The following is a 22870-nucleotide window of genomic DNA, read 5'->3' as shown; positions in this document are numbered from 1 at the left end:
TACTCAAGGCAGTTAAAGGTCATATTTTAGGTTATATAAGCAGTAAATACCTAAAGAGTAGTGTGCCTCGTGTAGAAAATATTTCCTGTACATAATCATACATTGATGCCCTGTAGAAAAGACCAAGGGCTGCAGAGTTGACATTTCACACATGTCAGTATTAAAACCTATGGGTTATTTGTGCCAGTCACATATTTGTCTCTCAATCTAGAGCAGCTTCCATGCTGCAGTGTTGTCCTTCATCAATGGGACTCAAATATATATTTCTCTTTTTACTATTTCAAACAATTCTATGCTATTTCTACTCCTCGTCTATTAAAAAGGTTAATTGTTGGTAGTCAATTGGCAAACACCAATTATTATGATATTTTTATGTTCCTCATGCAGGTCGTAAGGCACTGAAGTTAGGTCCTCAGCGATCAGGTCGGACTAACACTTATAGAGAAGGAGGACAGATGCCGAGATTCAACACCTTCACCTGCTAGTGAAGCTTTTCAGTACAGGTCCAAAGAAATTCTGTAAACAGTCTCCAGTCCACTACAAACCCCCCCCCCCCCACCCCACCCCCCCAACATGCTCACTGAAAACCTACAAACTGCCCATTCCAAATCGTGCACAACCTGGCAACGCACCGCCTCAGTAGGCTGTGCTGCTGCCGGAGATCTACTATATTTCACAAGAACCGCAAAGAACAAAAGACTGTTTGTCATTGAGGCAGGGAGGGGGGGGGGGGGGTCCAGACACAGCAGGAGGGAGGTGGTTGGCTCACCACCCTGGCGATGTGCTGCTGCCGGACGGGTGGGCACCAGTTGACGAGGGTGAGTTGTGGCGCATGTTGCTTTTCTTGGGCAACCGAGCGTAAGAGTTTAAGAAGCAGTCCTGTACCTGTTTACCACCGGGGCCGTGCTGCCACAGCCGGCTCACATTTCAACAGGTCTGAGATCCGAATGTTAAGAAGTTCACACTCCATACCGGTTGTGGGCGATGATGCACCAATTCACAAATCACCAGGAAATAAACGAGCTATTTCCATTTGGTTGGAAATGAGTTGAGGCTGACATCATGCAACTGATTTCGCTGGCTTTTTAAAAATAAATGGATTCTTAAAGTCAATTCCTTTTTTCGTTAGAAGGTTCTGGAAAGCCTTTCCCTGTTGCTGCAGTTCCAAAGTCAGTGGGTCAAATCTTTGTACCTTTTTTGGCAGACATTTGAAGAAGCGGTTCTGGTGAAGGTAGCGGCACCGTGTTGGTTGAAAGAGGAGATTGGTGATGGGCACTGTGAGGTTTGATGTTGACCGAGGTGTCAGTATCGAGTATGCTGGTGATAAAGTAGTAAGAAGGCCCGAGGAGGAAGTAACTCAGGAAGCTATGATTATGTTTGGAGTTTGTTTGGGAGCTGAGTGTTTATAATGGAGGGATCATTCGAGCCTGATGGGGATCAAATGTAGAAACTTTAAGAAGAAAGAAAAGAAAAAAGTGAAATTAGAAGTGATGCTCAACAAAATCAAATCGTATTAAGTAGCTTGCTCCACAGCAGCTGATGCTTGGGGGATCTGGGCATCGGCTGCTGTTACTACAGGGGTTTTGTGCTTCTCCTCTTCTTCTTCCACGCCAACATCTTCATCCTGCTCTGGTACCGCCAGGCCAGCAGCGTGATCCCCATTGATCTCACACTCAATACTCGTTGCTTTGCCGTTGATTGCCAGCTCTGCCTTCATGCTGTCTGGGGTGGAGGGACCTTCCTGATTTATCTCCACAACGTCTTCAATGGAATGGACCTCCGGCAAGGCAATGTCACCATCCATGTTTCCTAGATGAGGAATCTCCACATGGTCTTCTTCCCCAGGTGAACCTATGTCTTGCGTGGGGGTCGGCACATCCCTGACCTTCTTTACATTGAAGGTCATGGGAGACACCTTAAATGAGGAGGACTTGGCAGTTGGGCTCTTGGGGTGGCTGGGGGTGAGACTCTTCCTGAGTTTCTCACGCTGCTCTGGGGGCACAATCTTGTTCATCTTCTTCTCAATGCTCTCGCGCGTGAAGGCCTTCTTCAGGCTATCGACCTTCTTCAGGCTGTTGCGCTTGAATTTGTCGGCTCTTCTCTCAAGTGGGCGGGAAGTGCTCAGACCCATTTCAGCGTCGGCCGCCAGCAATTCGGACTCCTCCTGCAGTGCTTTGAGAACATCATCGTCGTCAGAGGACAGGCTAATGGTCTGGAGACCCTCGTCTTGGGCACGGCTGCATTCAACCGAGCCTGCGATAGATGGAGTCATCATGGTGGATTCCGCGTCATACTGGCTTGGCAGTGGGGTCCGGAGGGAGTCCTTGACAAACACAGTGGAGGGGATCTCATTGTCCTCCTAAGAAACAGAAGGACAGAAAAATATGGTTAAAAGGATGGTCATTGGAAATCAGTTTTAAAAGCGTCCACATGATTTTAGTTTAATAGAAAATACCACAAATGTACAAGGTGCTGTAAATTGGAGAAGAACTTGTTGACCTCCTGAATGAGAATACAGATGAATTCCAGCACATGATCTTTGTTTGAGTTAGCTATGGTCAGGGTTCGACCTAAGGCATCTGTCCAAGTACCAGAGCCTCCCGAGGAATTCTTTACAATATTGCTTGAAGTGTACATCCAAACACATTCCCCATGAACACGCTACTTTACACTTCTGGCCCTTTGGCCCTTGCAAATGGATGTCTGCCTTAAATACATTCTGACATGTTGGGTTAATCTGCCGGCTGATGACGGAGGAAACCAGTTTCTGCATAACTCCTCGGCTTTCTCCTGAAATGTGTGAGGAATTCCACCTGTTTCTCTGGAGGAGTCACACGCTGCTCTTTGTTTTCAGTTGCATCTCTCTCTCTCTGCTCTGCTTTACCTCACAACCTGCCAGTATCAATCACCAGTGTGAGCCCCACCCATCCTCATACATGTTGGAATGAAATATATGTTAATGAGATGGGTGGGTGAGGATTGGTCCGACTCAACGCCATTAGCAATCAAGAGCTTGAATCTTAAAATATAGACGAATATGCTTTTCATTGCCATCAATATTCAGTTTTTTAAATCAAATGGAATGATTTACAATAAAAGCCAAAGGTTTAAGCTCTCGAATGCTTTTCATCTCATGTTTCTATCTGCATCAGAGTCAGTCAACGTCCCGTTCGTTAGATAATCTTCCGGTTCGAAGAGGTTGTTTTCGAACATGCCTCAGGTTTTACATTCTTTCCATTATGGAGGTGCTCTAAGTCGCAGGATGCCATTAGTTGTCGAGGGACTGTGCAATGCGTTTTTTCTCGGGGTGTCATTAGCACATACTTAAGGACTGGACCAACCACATGCTTGTCCGTCACCAATGCTGCGGAAAAGTAAAGCAGCACCGTGCATGCAATCTGTCAGGCAAAGTCAACTTGTGCTATGTGAAGCCAGTTGTGACACCGCGTTGTATTTATAAGAGCGTTAGATGAAATGATAGAACGCCTGAGACAATAGCAAGAAAGCTATGTCACCGTGTCTGTTATTGTTGAACTGCGCAAAATCAAAATGTAAATACGAGTAGTCCTGCAGTGCTTTTAAAGTTCAGTCTATATAGTTATAGTATTGAACTACAGAATATTAAGTCCCATTTCTTTCCCTGATCCCCTGGAAAAAGAGCACCTTTTGTACAACTGTAAATTAAGAATTAGTCAGAAGTGGAAAACGTTTCTTGAAGGGCTCGGTGGCCAAGTGGTAAGGCGTTGGTCTCGTAAACCAAAGATCATGGGTTCAATTCCCATCCGGGCCTCAAATCAAGCAGTTTGACGACATCAGATGTCAATTCTATCTTTATGGGAGAGGAGGTGGACTAGTGGCAAAAACCTGGACTACGGGCAGAAAAGGTCCCTGGTTCGTCTCTGATTCGACTCCACGGAGAAACAACAAAAAGACAAACCTGGATTGATCTGTCCAAAAATCCAAGAGGATTCTCCATACTAGATGAATATCTTCTATCTTAAATCCTGTGTCTACCACCTTGCAGATCCCTGATGCATCTTGACTTGATCTCAGCCATGCAGGCATGAGTCACGGTTCAGGTGTGAGCCAAGCATGTGTGGTATCTCAGTCCGTGCTAGTAAATCTGTCAGCATGTTCTTAAAAGGCCCAACATCAGAGCAGGGCAATGGAACAGAATATAAAGAGTAATATTTAAAAGGGGGAGGTTCGATGAATATCCACAAGCTGCTTTTTTAGTGTATCAGGATTCGTTTTTTCCTCTGTAGGTACGACACTAATCCTCAAAAGGCTGGGAGCCATGAAGCACTATGGGTTTTGTAACTGGTAATCCAAAAGGACAAAGCTAGCACCTTGGGGAACAGGTCTGGTTACCTCCCACTCTCATTTTGTTTAACAGTAATCCGTCCTCTTCAGTTCTGCTCTCCGCGTCTCCCTCCTGCCGTGTCTGAATGAGCTCCGTCTCAATGCCCTATTTTGCGGTTGGTCTGACACCGTACCACGCCCAAGAAGGACGGAACGTGTTTGTGCAAACTCAAAATCAGAAAGTCAGGCTCTGCATGACTGATAGATCTTCTATAAAACACGCTAGAAATCACTGAAATCTCCAGAGATCAAACTTATCTCCCTTCTCTGTGTGCACATTTAAGACAGAGCCAATCAACATGAAGTGTGAGATAGCTTGAGGTTTAACTACGCAACCACCTAAATTTGACCAGTCATGATTACAAAAATAACAGTATTCCCTGATGATAAATCGTTGAAATGTTCCCCGGACTGTTTGGCAATGTTGAGTTTTTATTCCAGAGAGCCAGTCTCCCCACCTCTGCTCCAGTCCGGGCACGTCACGAGACTTTCTGATTTGGCTCAAACATGTTTGATATAATCAGCGTGGCTCCTGGAGTATGTGGGAGGCAGCAGAAAAGACTCCAACACCTTTGAATGTGAGCAGAGCCCTCCTGGTACAAACTGTACTCGACCTGCTGCAAAAAAACACTTAAATCAAGCTTCAAGAGCAAGAGTCTGCAATGTTTTCACCTCAAGTTCTGCCTGAAAACATATTTATGTCTTTTATTTTACTGATTTGACTTTGTGCAACTCTGTTTTCTGCACCTTGTGTTTGGTTGTACTCGTGAACATGCTGCTTCTGTGTTTGGTTGCCCCATTAGTGAGGCAGCATGAAGTGAGTTAGCCCTCAGCTTAACTCCCACAAGTCTTTGCAAGTGAGCTACAGAAAACTAAATCTTCCTAAATACCGTTTGACCCAGGTCTGTCGTGTGTGTGTGTGTGTGTGTGTGTGTGTGTGTGTGTGTGTGTGTGTGTGTGTGTGTGTGTGTGTGTGTGTGTGTGTGTGTGTGTGTGCGTGGACCTTACATTCTGGCACATCTCTCTTGGGAACCCTGTTAATTAGTGTACCCTCTAAGCAAGCGCTCATTAGCCACTAAGAATGTGATACAGTATGTGCAAGTGTTTGTGTTTGAGCGTCACTGTGCAGTTGTGTGCAGCCATGTAAGACATTGTCTATTGTTTAACAAAGCAATATAAAGAATAACTAATATCAATTTGGAGTGAACCAAGAAAACAAAGTTAATTTAAATTGACAGCGAGTTTTCTGTATTTAACATAGGCAGCGCACTTCAAGGATATTCTGTTGGGACGCTTGGGTAAACGAGTTCAGGATGACATTCAACACTTGCCTGGTAGAATTGCCATCTAATTGCAAGTTTTTATTAAGCCTGGGTTAACTTTAGTCACTTCTCTAGAACGTCCTGCTGTGTTCAAGCAGAGAGAGAGAGAGAGACCAGGGCGGGGCAGGACACTGTTCTCAGCTCATTGAAAGAGCTCAGATAGACTCATGTTACTGTGTGAGTTTGTTTCTGTTTATACCATGAGGGTAATGACACCCTTCAACTTCCACAACTCTTCATTCTCCTTTGTTTATATTGTCTCTGTGTGTGTGAACGGGCTTCTGCTTTACATTTCCAGTCATTAACATATTTTACTCAGGATCGGGTGACATGGTTGAGATTAATTTAATGGACAAACGCAATTGTGGTTGATCTATCGCACACTTTGGGCCACAACGAATGAATTTGAATTTACTTTCTGCGTTCACAGTCCCGTTAACATCCACATCCCCATATCACTATCATCAGGTAAATTTTGTGCTCATGACCAAATACCTGCAAAACGAATGACTTTCCCGTCAGCCTGAGCTGTACCTTGTGTTTAAGTGCTAATTAACAACAACACACTAAACTGAGAGGAGTAAACATTACACCTCGTAAAAGAGCCTGTTAAGATTGTCATTGTGAGCATGTTAGCGTGCTCATGTTAGAATTAGGACTCTATCTAAATCTGCACTGAAGTCCAGACATTTCCCTAAAATTTAACGGCTTAATGTAAGGAAGCAAATGTCAGTTGCTCAGGATATTTTTTGGGGAACTTTCCTGTACTTGTATGTATTTAGACGTGTTTGAACAGTTGGAGCAGGTGTGTTTTTCCTGGTTCCTGGAGATTTTCCTAATCCTAAAAGGCGCGGCAGGTACAGGTGTGTTGGCACAGTGAGTCAGGTGCCTCCGGGGGACTTTGCCAATGAGAGGGCACACAATCACCACCCACACACACACACACACACACACACAATTACCACACACAGAGAGATAGATGCATGTGTGCACGTCATTGCTATTCCTGCAATTATTTTGCAACAGAAGACGAGAAGCTCAAGTTGAAATGAAACAGGGAAAGAAATGAACCTTAAAAACCTGCAATGATTTTTAAATGATTGTTATCAGACTTTGTTCTTGTGCACATCTCCAACAAAGAGCTAAAGAGAAAGCTCTGCCTCTGAACTTTCTCCTTTTACCTTCCCACTCTACCTTCATGTTCTCAATTGGCCTTTTATCTTTATCCGTGACCCAATGTATCTCATTCCCGATGAATCACCAGGATCCCTGCAGCCTCTCTCTCTCTCTCTCTCTCTCTCTCTCTCTCTCTCTCTCTCTCTCTCTCTCACTCACCCACTCAGGGAACAATCACGGCAGTGTCCACCTGAAACTTGTGCGTGTGCAAATTTGCCTTCATCTGCATGTGTTTTGATTACAGAGCATCCGTCCCATTAGTGTGCCGTCCAGTTCCCCCCCCGCCCCCCCCTTCAGCACGTTATGTAACACCGAGCCCTCCCCTGTGCACGAAGAGCCATCTGTGGACGGAGGAAGGAAAGAGGAAAGAAAGGAAAGGAAATGGTATTCTCCTATTTGACATAGGACTGGCTTAACACACGAAACATGATAAACTCTCAGTGCACCCTCTGCACAGTGTTGATACACAACCTTCCACTGATGTATATACACTACATAGAAATATTCTAAACATATGAAGCTCCTGCCAGGCTCTTACCTCATACCACCATTAAAATTGTAGCTCAAACCGTGACAGATATTAATTAGATTATTTGCCTAATCACGTGAAGCTTTGCATAACAAGTTGGGGCATTCTTCCCCCGTCCTCACAAGCCCCTCCCATATCTGCCTGTATTAACTGGCCTCCCGAGCTTGTGTAATCACACGACACAATAACCCATTCAGGTGCAGAGTCATGCAAACGTGGCTCGTAACTGGCGGGAAACTAGAAAGGCGGCCATTATCCCGGATGAGATAAATGGCTGTTGGACAAAGTGTTTGACGTGGAAAACAACAACAACAACAACGATAAACTTGCTTGACTCAACCCATAATTTACAGGAGAGAAGTCTGTGCCCTGTGCATGAGAACAGGTTTTTAACTTCTGCAATATGAGCTCTATGATTTAATTCCATACATGACATGATATTGATGATTATCTCCTCAGAGGTTGACTGGACCGTTGAGATCTTAACTGCACTACCTCCACAGATCGAATTTGCTGAACCTGCACTTTCCTTCCTGGTGCATGATGTTAAGTCTTCTCTACAACATTCCTGCACGTTCACACTCGTTCCATGTTTCTCTTTTTTTAGCTTCTTTGTACAATCTCCCAAGATCCTCCATTGGACATTTTTGCAGCACAATCCAGGACTTCACATATCAGAGCTATTGTTCGATAAGGCCTGTGTGGCCATGCAGCACGCCTCTAGGATAAGGCCACCACCAATTGTCACAATGTTTCCTCCGCACTGAGGTCAGTGTGCAGGGAAGCAGGGAAGTTGTTGTGTTATCTCGAGACGTGTTGTGTTTTCATGTTTCATTTAAGCGCAGAGAAATAAAAAAAACTAACTAACAGAGAGGAACAAAACTCTTTTTGTTTTCCTCTTTCCTGTCCATGGACGGAGCGGCCTTGGCCTCGGTGATAGGACTTCACGTGGTTTGAAAAGTCACGAAGGAGCCAACATGCAGACGTCGACGCCTGGAATCTGACGTCAGAGAACAAGTGGGAGGTCACAGGAGGAGGAGCCAAGAGAGGGGAGGTGGTTGCATTTGTTTAATAACGCAACAGGACTGAGAGTTGCATTGGCAGGAAACCAGCAGCAACACTCCCTGCACAAAGATCACTTTGTCGCTAAAGTATTTTTAAAGCGGTGCATCTTACTTAATGAACACGTGAGGTTATATGAGGTTGCTGCTTTAATCTTATTAAAACCTGCGGCGCAATAAGAACATGCAAAATATGTAGTCTTGGCATTAGCGTAGACAAAGAAGTGCACTGCATCATGGGATATGCTCGGAGATTGAGCTGATTCAATAGCTATGCCTTCATTTGTCTTTGCATGCACACTTATATTTATTTATTATCATTCTGTACATGTTTTACGATTTTGATTTTGTGTGATTAAAAAGCAACTTGTCTAGCCTATCGTGCACCTTCTAACATATTCATCACCCGTCTGTCTTATTAAAGCTCTTAAAACAAGTAGGTTACACCTGGAGTCTGCAGCTACAAACTTGTCTTTGCCTCAGAGATTGAAACAGTTCAGTGGACTCGTCAAACCTGAATGTGACATCAGACGGAACAGGCAAGCACTTAAGGTGAAACCTCCCCACCCCCCCTCATGTCTCACACTCAACACAGTCTGGGAACTTAACCCATCATTAGGCAAAACGGACCGACATCTTTCTCTTTGTCTTTTTTCCCCCTCAGATACATTCACTTTTCTCCTCTGATCCTTTTCCCTTGTTACCTTCAAAGGAATATCAACACACCCAACTGCATTCTTATGGAAAAAAGTCAAAATCTAACTGTGAAGTAATAACTTGTGTACTGGAGGTCACAGGTAGAGCTAAATAGTTTTATTTCTATATCAATTCCATGCTTGTATGTGTGGTCAACATATTAATAAAGCAGGATGTGTTAAAAAACAAAAAGACCTTTCCCACAGCAGACATTTAGTTATGTAGCAGGAAAGCTCAGCTTCATGTCACGATAACCCGGTCGACACAGTCAGCAGGAACAGCAGCAGAGCCCAGAAAATACACGAACACAATCATTATATTAATCGTGTTTACTGCACCTGTGCTATGACGTCTGTGCCATGAGGAGCAAGGTCTGTTAAACATTCACTTCATCCCAGTTCAACTTTGATGTTCGTACTGTTGTTAACTGTCAAAGAGATGTCAGCCATTTGCACATGACAAGCAGAGAGAGTAAATAAAGATGGATGACATGTCTCCACTTCCTTCAACTGGACAAAAATGAAGCCAAAATAATATCCTGGTTATGGATGCTGCCATCTTTCACTGGTGTGGTAATTCAGAGCCAGAGTCTGTGTAGAGGTGGAGTCCTGAAGCAATCAACCAATCGTGAGTCAGTCTCAGCTGTCAATCATGGAGTCTGACGCTGTTATTTCACAGCATCAAATAACTAATTAAAACAAAACTAATCAGAGCCACTTGAACATACTTCAATGTGATAGGAAATAACCAAAGTGGTAGAAACCATCTTTGGACTTTTTAATTTGATCCATGTCCCATCTACTAACATGGAGGAGGAAACAAATGAATCACGTTGCCATGACGCAGGACCCGACACCACCAGTTGTAAAATCAGCATAAACAAATAAACATACACTGAGTCACTTAATTCTCCTGGATCACAATTGCATTTGTGTTGATGATAGTATTTCTGGGGAATTTCTTTTTGTCTCGATTTCTCTTTGTCCTCAGTTGCAACAGTGGAATAAGTTACTGTTACCACCAGGATACTATGAGTTAAGCGCCCTGCTACTTCAAGAGTCAATACAGGTTGAAGCCTGGTCACATCAAGACCCGACATGACTGAACACACTGAGACAGCAGCGCTCGGGGCTACTAGCTGGTGCAGTATATCATCTGCTCCAGAGAGAGACACTCAACAAATCTCAGCTGTAGCCTGCAGCCGCTGGCCTGCTCCAACCTGTGGAGATGGATACGACTTCATGATAGAAGCTTCTGCCATGGACACACACGCAATATGTGCGCTCGCATAACGCTCAAATAGCCAATTACATTCGAACACATCGCGTTTGGGGTGAGGAAGGCATTCGATATTCAAGCTCAACTGAATGGCTTCAAGGGGGTTTCTGGAAGTAAAGCTTCATTTGTGTCACTTGTGTATTTGTACGCACAAGATGGGATTCAGACAAGTGGAAAGCAACGTTTTAAAGCCTTGAGTGTAGGTAGTTTTTGAAAACCAGAAGTGACCATATTTGGAGGAGCATGGGTGGAGCCTGACTCTGCATGCCCACCTGCACCTGTGACCTGCTCCCATTGGACGGTATACTAGCTGGGATCGAATAGAAATCTTCTATTCGGGTCTAGCAAGAATCATCATTTTCAAAACGATCATCATTTTGCATTGAATAAGACTTGAGAATAGTTATTGAAACCATAAACTCCTTTAGAAAATGTTTACTGACTCTAGTTTGATTTACCTTGAGATTACAGAGCTCTGTGTCACTTTACTACGTAGGAGTTTGGGGGCGTGGCTGGAACTCCCAGTTTGTCCTCCATCTACAGACCCTGAGCAGAGTGTGGAAAAACATCCTGATGCTGAAAGGCGAGATGATGTCACAACCTTTGGTCAAGTGTCTGTACACAAGAGCTCCATGACGACTGGTAGCAGAGCGCACCAGGCGACAAAGAGTCGGGTTAAGCCGATAACTCAAAACCTTTGTGAGCACCCAGTGATGATGGATGGAAACTTTGTCAATTAATACATTGTGATTGTAAAATATATTTACTAAGGGTTAAATGAGTATCCTTTTGTAAATGTACAACTGACGAACGAGAACCAAAAGGAGAAAGTTCTCATTCCATCACAGGCTCTGCAGCAGCAGATCAACCAGCACTGCAGTCCCTGTGTTGACTTTGGCTCTGGAGTATATTTCTCTTTCTGCTTGCAAGGCGATATGAGAGTTTCTTTTATTGTATGCGAGAGCTCTGACTGTCTCTGTCACTCTTCATCTCCCTGCGATTAGGAGTCCACAAAAAAACACAGACAAACCACAAACACATCCTCTTCCCATCCCACCGAGGAGTCACTTGACTCCCGTCCTCACCACTAAGTATCCAGTGGAGCTCTGCATCGGAGAAGGACTTATAAGAAATATGGTTGACAGCAAACAAGTCAACCACGTTGGACTTGTTTGCTGTGATTATATTTCACAGTGAAATAAACACAGATGGGCAGATTAAGATCTATATAATAAACCATTTCTGTCACAGGAGTTTTATTTTGAAACCCACTGCATTTAATCTAAACGGTGATGCCAATAAGATCCACTAGGATTAAGATCTCCAGGGTGACTGTTGGTAATTAACCACTCAGGTAAAGAGACTTTGTAATTAATTGGTCCGACAAATAATTAAAAAATAAATGCGTGTGTAATTCAATGCAAAATGTGTTGCCATTACAAACAGTAATTACCAGAGTCTGCACTGTAAACACTGGAATCCTCAGATGACGCAGATTCGTGGATTGTGCACCTTAATGTGTGTGTTTGTGTGTGAAGGAGAAAGGATCTGGATAAGGGGAGGAGCTTGTGTGGAGACACGAAAAGCACTGGTGCACAAAAACAAACAAACAAGGCCCGAGCAGCAGTAATGAAGTCCTCATTAGTCCGCGTTATACACAGGAACTCAGCGGAGCGTCAGACAGCGCTGTGATTTCTGACCGGCCGCAGCTTGCAGAGCCCAACAGAGAGCGTTTACCCAGAAGCCCCCTGTGTTTCCACCTCAGCTGGCACGTACAGGGCAATGAGTATTTTGCTCCGGCTCGGTCAAGTGAGGAGCAGAGGAGGAGGAGGGCCCCTCGGCCAGAAGCTACAGGGGAACTTGGCTCGTGGGCGCATTGCAAAACGTGCGTTATCAAAGATACGGTGAGGCGTGCAGCATGTGCTTCTGCGTGTTGTCAGGGAACCGTGACAGGTGGCTGGACTGAACACAGGCGGAAAGAAGTGGTCACATGCAACAAGTTGGGAGTTTGAGTAAAAGACGAAAAAACTGAACGTGTCAGACGAGAGCATTTCGAGCTCAGGAGCAGATGGAGAAAAATCAAGAAGCAGACAAAATACCTGAGGCATAAAAAAAGAGAGACGTGGTAAAAATTGCCGGACTCAGAAAAGAGAGATAGAGAAAGGAGATAGAACGAGAGCTGCACTTAGTTCTTTTATTCTCTGCTCCCCTCAGGCAAGCCAAGCCTCATACCAGCTCTGTAACTGCATACACCTGACCCAACACATCAGCATAACACATCCAATGGGCAGGCTGCACGCACTACACACAATGTGCACACACGCCCTGGAGGCAGCCGGGCCCTGCTACACCCATCTGCTAATCCTCCACCTCCACCTACACCCATCGGTTTGAAAATTAGAGGGAGGAAAAGAACAACTCCAGCAGGAGTCACATCAGCACTTCTACCTGGAGCCGGGGAGTAACACAACACCTCCAGGACGGACACAACAACTTTAACCTCGCTCTCGGGTATAATAACAAAGGTCACCGTCCACTCTCTCTCTCTCTCTCTCTAAAGCAGCGGGTCACTCCCTTCCTGCTCCTTTTAAAAGCCGGGATTCAAACCCATCGATCGGCGGTGGCTCGCCCGCTGGCGCACAGAGCCGCCTTGTCGTGAAGGGGAAGGTCTTGGCACCTGTTGCATTTGAACAACAGAGCCTCAGTACCTGGGAAACCAGATAACAACGGCGGTTAAGAGCTCTCAGTGGCCCGGGCTGTGTCAACAATGCCCCCCCCCCGGCCCGCCCGCCACCACCCCCTCTTTATTTTTCACTGCCTGGGCACACACACTTGTATGCACACGCTTAGACGCACCAACACACACACACACACATCACAGTACAAAACACCAATGAGATCAGGCCTTTTACGGTTGAGTGGAAATGTGTAAATCAAACACATTGTGTAACTGCTGTCGCCAACTTGATTAATAACGCCAGCTCCTATCTGCAGGTCACGAATCAAAAACTGTCTTTCAGGTTCCATGTAGAACCAGGAGAAGGTTTCATCCATTTCCTGTTGGGAGATAAGTGAGCGATGGTTTTATTCCACTCGTTTTAAACTTCTAATTTCCTGAGGGAAAGCAGGAAGTTTCTCCCTTAGTGTAGAGTTCTACCCTCCAAGGTGTGATGTGGCAGTTAAAGTGGTAGAATCCTCCAGAAGCATCAGTGTGTGTGTGTGTGTGTGAACTATGACTGTGGGCTGTAAACAGATCCACTCAGTCAGTGTCTGAGCACCGGCTCCATTATCCTGTGCAGCTCCATTCCCAGACACACCCTTCTTCTTATTCTCTCTCTTTGACACACACACACACACACACACACACAAACACACACCCACACACCCACAAGGCCTGAGCGGGAACAATCTCCCTTAGTGTCTCTAGGTGTGTTTGAAGTGTATTTACACAGTCACAAAACAGCAAGTAACTCTCCCACAGCAAAATGAGCTTAACGCAAAAAAAATACTCGTCTTGTTCAACGTGTTTTTTAAAGAGTTGACAAAAAGTGATAATAGTGTGTTGCTCACCTACAGCATGTGACAAATCACATGGCACGAAGAAGCAGGCATCAAAACACTCACTGTACTGCAGTCAAATAAGAAGGCAAATATATATCACACATACACACACACACAGAGAGACACACACACACACACAGAGACACACACACACACACACATCCTGACTAGTGTCTATGGATCCAGCTCTGAAAACACTAGACCTTGCATCAGGCTATTTCAGCAAAAGGGTTGATGCTCCCACAAAGTTTTTATGAACCTCGCAGGCAATTATAAACTTTTATCACAAACTTTGTGGGAGAATTATCTCGCTGCTTCTTCTGCCAGCAGCTATACTGCTCATCAGGTTTGGGTGTGTACTTTCAAGTACTTCCTACATTGGTCTATCCCATAATGTTTTTACTTATAATGGCGTAACTGTTGGGATCGAGGTTATAACCTCCCCAGGGGACCCAGAAGATCTCAGAACAATAAACTCGACTTCATGAGAACCTGAAGGTGGAGTGAACCCTCTAATGATCCTGAACTCTAACTTCATGAGAGCATTAAGGTCTAGTGAACCCTCTAAAGATCCTAAACTCTAACTTCATGAGAACATTAAGGTCTAGTGAACCCTTTAAAGATCCTGAACCCTAACTTCATGAGAACCAGAAGGTGGAGTGAACCCTCTAATGATCCTGAACTCTAACTTCATGAGAGCATTTAGGTCTAGTGAACCCTCTAAAGATCCTAAACTCTAACTTCATGAGAGCATTAACGTCTAGTGAACCCTTTAAAGATCCTGAACCCTAACTTCATGAGAACATTAAGGTCTAGTGAACCCTTTAAAGATCCTAAACTCTAACTTCATGAGAACATTAAGGTCTAGTGAACCCTTTAAAGATCCTGAACCCTAACTTCATGAGAACATTTAGGTCTAGTGAACCCTCTAAAGATCCTGAACTCTAACTTCATGAGAACATTAAGGTCTAGTGAACCCTCTAAAGATCCTGAACCCTAACTTCATCAGTGTGTCAGCAGCCGGGACTCAAACCCTCACCTGGAAGATGAGCACCTTGAAGTGGTTCCTCTTCAGCAGGTGGCTGTGGTTGGCCTCCAGCTTCTTCACCTGCACCGCCTGCTTGTCCATGCGCTCCTTCACGTCCTTCAGGTGGCCGCTGACCTTGCGGGATCGCTCCAGCAGCTTGCTCACGCAGGTGGAGGTGCTGACGTGGGTCTTGGTCAGGCGGGTGACGTCACCCTGGACACCCCGCACGGCTCCCTCCAGCTCGGCCTGCCGCAGCTCCATGCGCTGCTGGTTCTCCTGCACGGCCTCCAGCATGTTCACCAGCTTGTCCAGCAGGGCCACCACGGTGATGGCACTCACCTGCCCGCCGGCCACCGGGCTGCCCGGGGCCACGGAGGTCGGGCTGGTGGGGGGCCTGAAGCCCAGCCGGGACAGGGTGCCCCCCGCTGGGAGGGGGGAGGCCGGCGCGGAGGACGGGCTGAAGCTCGGGATGAGGAGCTCCGGGGGGATGGTGGTGGTGCTGCCGGACAGGCTGCTGCTGGGCTCGGCGTGGGACGGCTCGTCTTCCATGGCTCACACGGGGGGGAGAGAGAGAGGATGACACCGGGGGGAGAGAGAGAGGATGACACCGGGGGGAGAGAGGATGCTGCACCGGGAGGGAATCGAACTGCGGCGCGGTGCTGCGGCTCCAAATGAGGAGGAGGACGTCCCGCTGGTTTTACTGCTGGGAGTGGATTCACAGCCACGCCCCTTTCTGACACACACGCAGACACACACACACACAGACACACACCCACACACACACACACACACACACACACACACACACACACACACACACACACACACACACACACACACACACGTACCTAACTTCTAACCTGAACCAGGACTTCAGAAAATAACTTTAGCCTCATTGGGACCAAAGCTCTGGTCCTGACAAGGTTAGTATTTAAGCTGGATAAGGTCCTCAGAAGGCAATAAAAACGAATAGACACACACACACAGACACACACACGCACGCACACACACAGACACACAACGTGAACTTTCAAAACACCTCCCCTGCAAGCCGAGGGGCGGGGTGTGGTTGCTATGGAGACCGTGCATGCCAAACCCTATTGACAGAAAAGAGGTAGAGCTGGTGTGTGTCTCTGTTTGTGTGTGTGTGTGTGTGTGTGTGTCTCCTTGTATGCCTGCTTGCTGTGTGTTTTCATTCCACTCTTTGCATGCTTGGCTGCTTTTATAAAATATGTGTGAAGCCTTTTGTTTTCTACCATGTGTATTTTTCTTTTTTAAATAACACTATTGCATAATTGTGGGTGTGAGACACAACTCCGTCCTGTGTGTGTTTTGTGTGTTTTGTGTGTTTCAGGAACTTGACTGAACTTTCCCCCTGATGTCCTGTGAACGTTGAATGATTTCATGGACCTTTCTTTCTTATGCCCTAGTTAATAGTTAGTGTGTGCATCATATCAGCATGCAGCTGTGTGTGTTGTGTTGTGTTGTGTTGTGTTGTGTGTGTGTGTGTGTGCCCCCCTTTCCTCTCCCCTCTTGTTTTCCAGCCCTGTGTCATGGCATGGGGGGGCACACAGACATGGAAATGTGGAAATCCCTGTTTCAACAATGAGCTCATCTGTGCCCTGGCGTGTTGCCCTCCCTCTCTCCCTCTTTCTCTCTGTCGCCGTCACTGTCAATCTTTTATTCGCAGCAACACCAGCGCTCTTTCAACACATCTAATCAACACGTGTGCGGGATAAACAGGAATGTGGGTCTGTGTGTAGCAACACCATGTGTGTCTGTGCATCTCCCTAGAAGAGATTGAGAACCACATGTGTGTGTTTACCCTGTGTGATTCATTTCCCAGCAGAACAAAGAGAAATGACAAGAATCTTTTTTATCTGCAGACTTTGGAAAGAATTCAAACCCACTCCTGAGTTTTATTGGATTCAGGCTGATATGGTAAAGGCTTGGTCAGCAACCTTCCCACCTAAAATCAATATGAAGTATTCACACTCCCCTAAACTGAGATTAGGATTTCTGCAGCGACTTGCATGTGCACACAGTGACGACACACCTCAGGACAATGTTACAAAACATGGGTTGACACCGAAGCTGGACTCAAATCCAAACCGCATTCATGCAAACAGGTTAGATGAAAAGATTGATACCACTTTCCTCTCTGTACAGTAAATATACAGTGTGGAGCTAGTTAGCTTAGCACAAAGACTGGAAGCAGGGGGAAACGGCTAGCCTGGTTGTGCCCAAAGGTTAATAATGCTTCTCTAAGGTTTAGTTTAGCACATTATATATCTTCTATGTTTAAAACAAACAGCAACCAAAGTGATAAATGACAGAATGTGCTGCACTACATGACTTCTTTATGATGTTTGTTTTTTAGAAAGCTTTATAGGTGCAGCTAGATTGGATTTTTTTTTATGATAGGCTAATAAACTGCTGGCTGTGTTTCCATGTTTTACAAGCAGATGATTTTAAAGCCAGGGTTGGTAATCCTGGCAAACTAGCAAAGACTTGGCTTCAATAAATATGAGATACATCCCTCTCTCTCCCATTGGGCCCTTCATCAAAACTACACCCCCAAAACACATGAACATGCACCGACTGACAACTGCTACAAGTCGAGTACATGATTTGACTTGAATTATTCTTGTGATTACAATTATTTATCGTTTTTTTGCTTCATTATCTAGTTGTAACCTTGGTTTTCTTTTAAGGATTCTTGTGTTTACATAGGATACATTATAAGGTTCCTATACCTATGATGTGTCTTCTTTCCCAAAATGTAGATCTATTCCCCTAAACATAGACCATCTCCCTTGTGGACATGAAGGTTTGAGTTTCCTCTGCTCCATCAGTCCAGCAGCTCTGTGCCGAGGATCGACAGATTCTCACATGTCAACATTCAGGACTAACACCTTTCCTGGAGGTCAGCGGCTGGAGCTTCAAAGCTGTCACAGTGTAGTGGCAGCGCTGGACACACACTCGGGCCAAACAAGTTCCTTCCTCCTCTGACTGAACAACACCAGTGTTCCTCTCCTCCTCTCGGCTCCTCGGAGACACACACTTCTGTCGACATAAAAGTTTGACCTCCCGTTCCTAGCATTTGAACTCTGACTCTTTTCCACATTTTCCTCCCCTTGGGACGGATTGGAGGGAGTGACGCTCCCATCCTGTCATTCTTCCAGCGTGTGCCTCTCTTTTCCTTTCCGTTCGCTCCCACTTTTCTCCATCCCTCCCTTTCCCCCTTTTTCCTCCTCTCCCTGCATCTTCTCCGCTGCTTTCCTGAATTCTTCCAGTCCTATTTCATCACAACACTTCCTAGTTCCTTGTTCCATTTATTTAAGAGTTCACTTCGACCTTCCACCTTCCTACAGCTACATATAGCAAAGTATTAAAAATAAATAATTGTATCTGCACAGCAGCTTAAACAGAACTATTTAAAAACACAAAGTGGCAGTGGATGGACGAGTCTAATTCAGCCTGAAGACATGTGTGCATTTGCCCTCTAGAGGCTAAGAAATGCAAGTGCATGACTGAATCTCAGCTGCGTCAGTGCTGCACTTAAATTAGAGCTTTGTAAATCACAACAGCCAATATCTTTTTCACTCTCATCATAAATTTATTTTTAATATTCTGCATTTCTCTTTTTATTGAAAGTTTTAGCCACAACTCAAGTCGCTGAAGAAAAGATCCATAATCAGATCTTTTATATATATATAAAAATCAGTAGATATCAGTCATGGGTGATGTTGCTGCAGCAGCAGCTACACTCAACATGTTCCATCATTTCAACAAACATGCTGCTGCAAGTTGCATCGATTGAAGGAGCTTTTAATCCTGGGAAAGGCGTGGCCCCGTGCAACCGTTAAAAGGCTTTTGGCAAAACTGGGTGAAAGTATAATGACGTGTTTTTCCAAGACGTTGATTATTGAATTTATTTATTATGCAAAGCAGTCTCATGTTATTGTTTAGATTCCTTATGCATAAAAGTAAACAATGTTTTTTCATTTACTTCCTCTAAAGGCAAAGAAACTAGTTTGTGTGACCTGAAGCTGGAAAGTGCAATTTAAAAAAACACAGAGAAGATTGTGAACACACACACACACACACACACACACACAAACACACTATTAGTTTCTTGTTTTCCTCTCTTTGCATCACCTCCCCTTGTCAATTGTCATGTTTTTCCTGAAGGTGCTCCTACAGTGTTTGAGTCTAAGTGTCTCCATGTTGTGGGCAGAGCAAGTGAAACAGCTTGAGACCTTCTCCATGTGGACCTAAACAATGGTTTCTCAGAGACATGGAGACATTATGCTTAATTGGAGTAACAATGTTGTTTATTTAGAGTCATGACTCTGGTCAGTTGAATGATGTAAGCCCAGTAACAATCTATTAGCTCTGTTTTTTTGGTCTCTACCAGCTCCTGATGGGAAAACATAATATCTGTTGTGTGTCTCTTCCAGAGCTTCCTGTTTAAAACAGCTGCCTGCAACTGGAAACTGGGCTGATTAGAGTGGATTCACTTCATCAGACAACTGAAAGTGCATTTACTGAAATATATTTATAAGTGTAAAATATCCCACAGTTTTCTCTTTGGCTCAGGGGGGATTTATTTTAATGCAAAACAAATTAAACAAACTTGGTATGGTGCTGTTGATATGAAAGTATACAGAGCCTTTATTAGTGGGGCTGATGCAATGCAAATATTTTGAGAAAGGCCTCTAGGTGCATTTAAATGGGAGTTTCTATTTCCACAAGCATACAAATTGAAACACGATGACACACATCAGATTCACGCCCTCAAATTTGAAACTAAATTATATCTCGGAGAAAGTGTGGATATGTACAGTATGACGCATGTTTGATGAATTGAAGGTTTGTCCAGAGATACTGATTATTGTTATACTTTCGCTGGAAGGCAGTACTTCAGAATGTATCATCCACCTGCTGCCTCACACCTCTCAACCAGTCTGGTGATGTGATGTATCTGCAACACCCACAACAACCAGGTTCCCTCATCAGCGCTCACGTTGGACCCCTAATGTTTGTGATTAACACCAGCACCGCCGGTCATACCCATGATGAAACGATGTTGTGTTTGATTTGTGTGACCTGCTCAGAGTGGGCGTCTGGTTGCTCGGTGGGAAGCAGGGAAGCGATGTTACCCTTTTGTGCTAAATCAAAGGCTCCCACAGAGGGGGAAAGATGGCATGCTGGGAAAAAAACAGATGGCGCTGGATCTTTAAATGACCCTTTTTCACGGACCAGCGTGTGTGAGGCACACGCTCAGTCAAAGGTGTGCCCTGTGTGTGAGTGTGCTGTGTGGTTTTTTGTGTTGCTATCAATTCGGAAGCTAATGGGTCAATTTGAGAGGTGTTAAGATTGTACACACACAACGTCTGGATGTCAGGGAACGACTTGCACGCGTGTGTTTGTTTGTGTGCTTGTTTGTTCCTGTGAGTGCAAAACTTCTCATGTGTCCAACACCATCAATTTTCAAACCAATAGGCCAATCCTTCCCCCCCGCCACAGCAGTTGAGGAGCAGTTTGCTGATTGTAAAATCAATGCCAGGGCTCTGCTGGTCATTCAGCCTGATCCTTCCCTGAGTGTGGCTTCCTGACAGACAGCCCTGTGCCTCCCAGCTAACTGATTTCATCTAGCTGGTATTTCATTGACCACTTGTTCCTCTCCCTGCACAATCAGAAGCAGAGGGTTTTTAGAAAAGGGTTCAACAGTATGGACTCTGCATTATCATCTTTATTTGAATTCTTTGGAACTCAAGCATGTTTAAACACGTCTGAAACAGTGAGCAGCCCGATGAGGAGTCATGTCTTTCTAGAGTAGGTGTCAGATGTCAGTGTTTAGTGTTGAGTGTAGTTGTGCAGGGAGTGTGTCTATGGGGTTTATGTAATGCTGAGGTGTATAATGATGTTTACTGTATTTATCTCACGAGTGCAGCTCCTGTTCTAAACCTGTTTGTTTGGAATGTGCTGTTCTCTCGTCCTGTGTCAACGCTCCAGAGCAGCTTCAGAATTATTCCTTGTCATTAGTGAGTCGTCCTCAAACGGTTCAACAATAAACTGACACTTTTAAGTGTGTGTGCTACGTTGTGTCTAGTCTATGGTGAAGAGGGAAGTCAGAAAACGTTGTGTTCATCCTACCTGGTTTATCTGCAATGTGGATTTTTAAAGTCAATGTTTTTCACAAACGGAAACTGAATTTGCTTTAATACTGTAAACATATGTGGTTTAATATATAAGATTGAAATAATTAACCAGACTGCTTTTATTTTTTCAAACATTGCATGTGCATCATTTGCATCTTTTCAAAAGAAAAGCTCTTCAATTCAGCTTGATATAACGCATTGCAGCTATAAAACAAATACTGTGCTTTTATTTTGAAACAACTCGCTAAAGAGGATTCTATGAATGTTGCTTCCGTTACAGAGACCAGCACCAGTGACACCTGTGAAAGTCTGTGTCGGTCTGAGTTGAGACTTCAGAATTTAAACGTTTCATGTGTGTAAGACCCAATTGTGCGGACATTCTCCGGAGTATGTATATAAGGGTAGGAGCTTAACATCCATTAATAACATTCACCACATTCTTCCACCTCAGATGAGAGCAGATAGTCACAGACGGTCACAGACTCTTCCTTCCTGCTCCTCCCCGGCCTCTGGCTCACTCTGCAGGAGAGCACAGGAAACTGAGAGGATTACACTGACTGGGTCAGTTGTACAGACACACACACACACATGTGGATACAAAAGGGGGTGTGCCCAGGGGTTGGAACGGCCAGAGACTCTGACTTTGTTATGTTTTTTAATTTGGGGGCAGGGAGAGGAAGGTGAAAGTATGAACTGTGGGACTAGACAATAACGGGTTTAATGAGGTCATGGCCGCAGGTGAAAACTGGGGCTCTGTTTGCTATTTCAGGTATTTCAGATTCATCAAACAGGCTAAAGAACATCGGCTCGTACTTCTGTGTAATTATTGTCAGTGCGGCTGCTTCTTCTGTGTTTTACTGTGTAAAGTCAAAGTGTTGAGGTTAATAAAAGAAGAGGGACCGACCCTTCAGACAGACACACACATGCCTACATGTGAAACAGGCTGGGAAAAGTTGTGCGTCTGTCAGAATGACCCATGGATGACTCTGAACATGGCTCGATATGGAAACTTCATATATGAACAATGATCTCTTCCCTTATTAGAACAGTCTTGTTGTGTTTCTAATAACTATGTGATGTATTCAATAGCATGACATCTTGAATTACACAGGTGGTGTTGTGGGCTTTGGGTTTTAAAAAATACCACAACTGAATGGATATTGAAAAGAGAAGTTATTTATTTGGTCTGTAAAAACATCACATTGTAAAAAGACTATGACAAATTAAATTGTGTGTATTTAAAATGTATCCCAAGTAAAAGTAGCAAAGCAATGTACGTTTAAATAGGAAAAGTATTAACATTAAACATTAACTAATTTAAAAGGAAAGTTTATAAAGAAGAACCAAACTACAGTACTTACACCTAAATATGGTGAGTCTGGATTGCATGATGCTAACAGGTGTGAACACTGTGTGACTGTGGCCATCTTGAAACAGTTAGACATGTATAATATAGACAAATGCACCATTAAATCTTTTTTCGGGCCATAGTGAGAACCACCATCTGATCTCAAAAGCAATTTTCCAGTTGCTGTAAGATTCAGGGCTGCAGATCAAAATATGAAACGTGACTCTTTTATCCTGCAGAGGGCAGTAATGAGCTGAGCAGCGTCCACATTGGAAAAATCTACATGCGAAAGAAAGAAGAGGAGGATGGACGGAGCAGACCATAGACTGACTTTGAGCAGAGC

At 44.5% G+C, this 22870-nt stretch overlaps 1 protein-coding gene and 1 non-coding gene across 2 annotated transcripts; one reads left to right on the top strand and one right to left on the bottom strand.

Moving 5' to 3' along the window:
* Positions 1-724: 724 nt before the first annotated feature.
* On the bottom strand, positions 725-15602 carry cavin2a (caveolae associated protein 2a). Its single transcript, XM_061088196.1, has 2 exons — positions 15025-15602; positions 725-2359 (listed from the first exon to the last, which is right to left on the bottom strand). The coding sequence occupies exons 1-2, from the start codon at positions 15559-15561 to the stop codon at positions 1514-1516; spliced, it is 1383 nt and encodes a 460-aa protein (XP_060944179.1). The 5' UTR covers positions 15562-15602; the 3' UTR covers positions 725-1513.
* On the top strand, positions 3719-3790 carry trnat-cgu (transfer RNA threonine (anticodon CGU)). The gene has a single exon. It is a non-coding gene; the product is annotated as a tRNA-Thr (tRNA).
* Positions 15603-22870: the final 7268 nt, after the last annotated feature.

The sequence above is a fragment of the Limanda limanda genome, chromosome 16 (assembly GCF_963576545.1).
Source record: "Limanda limanda chromosome 16, fLimLim1.1, whole genome shotgun sequence".
Classification (NCBI taxonomy): Eukaryota; Metazoa; Chordata; class Actinopteri; order Pleuronectiformes; family Pleuronectidae; genus Limanda; species Limanda limanda.
The sequence above is the reverse complement of the archived record's forward strand: the minus strand, read 5'-3'. Positions and strand labels throughout refer to the sequence as shown.

Excerpts from the sequence above, each read along its gene's own strand:
- cavin2a (XM_061088196.1), bottom strand. The coding sequence starts at position 15,561 with ATGGAAGACGAGCCGTCCCACGCCGAGCCCAGCAGCAGCCTGTCCGGC. Across the intron at positions 2,360-15,024 it reads TCAAGGTGCTCATCTTCCAG|GAGGACAATGAGATCCCCTC; the intron begins GTGAGGGTTTGA and ends TCTGTTTCTTAG.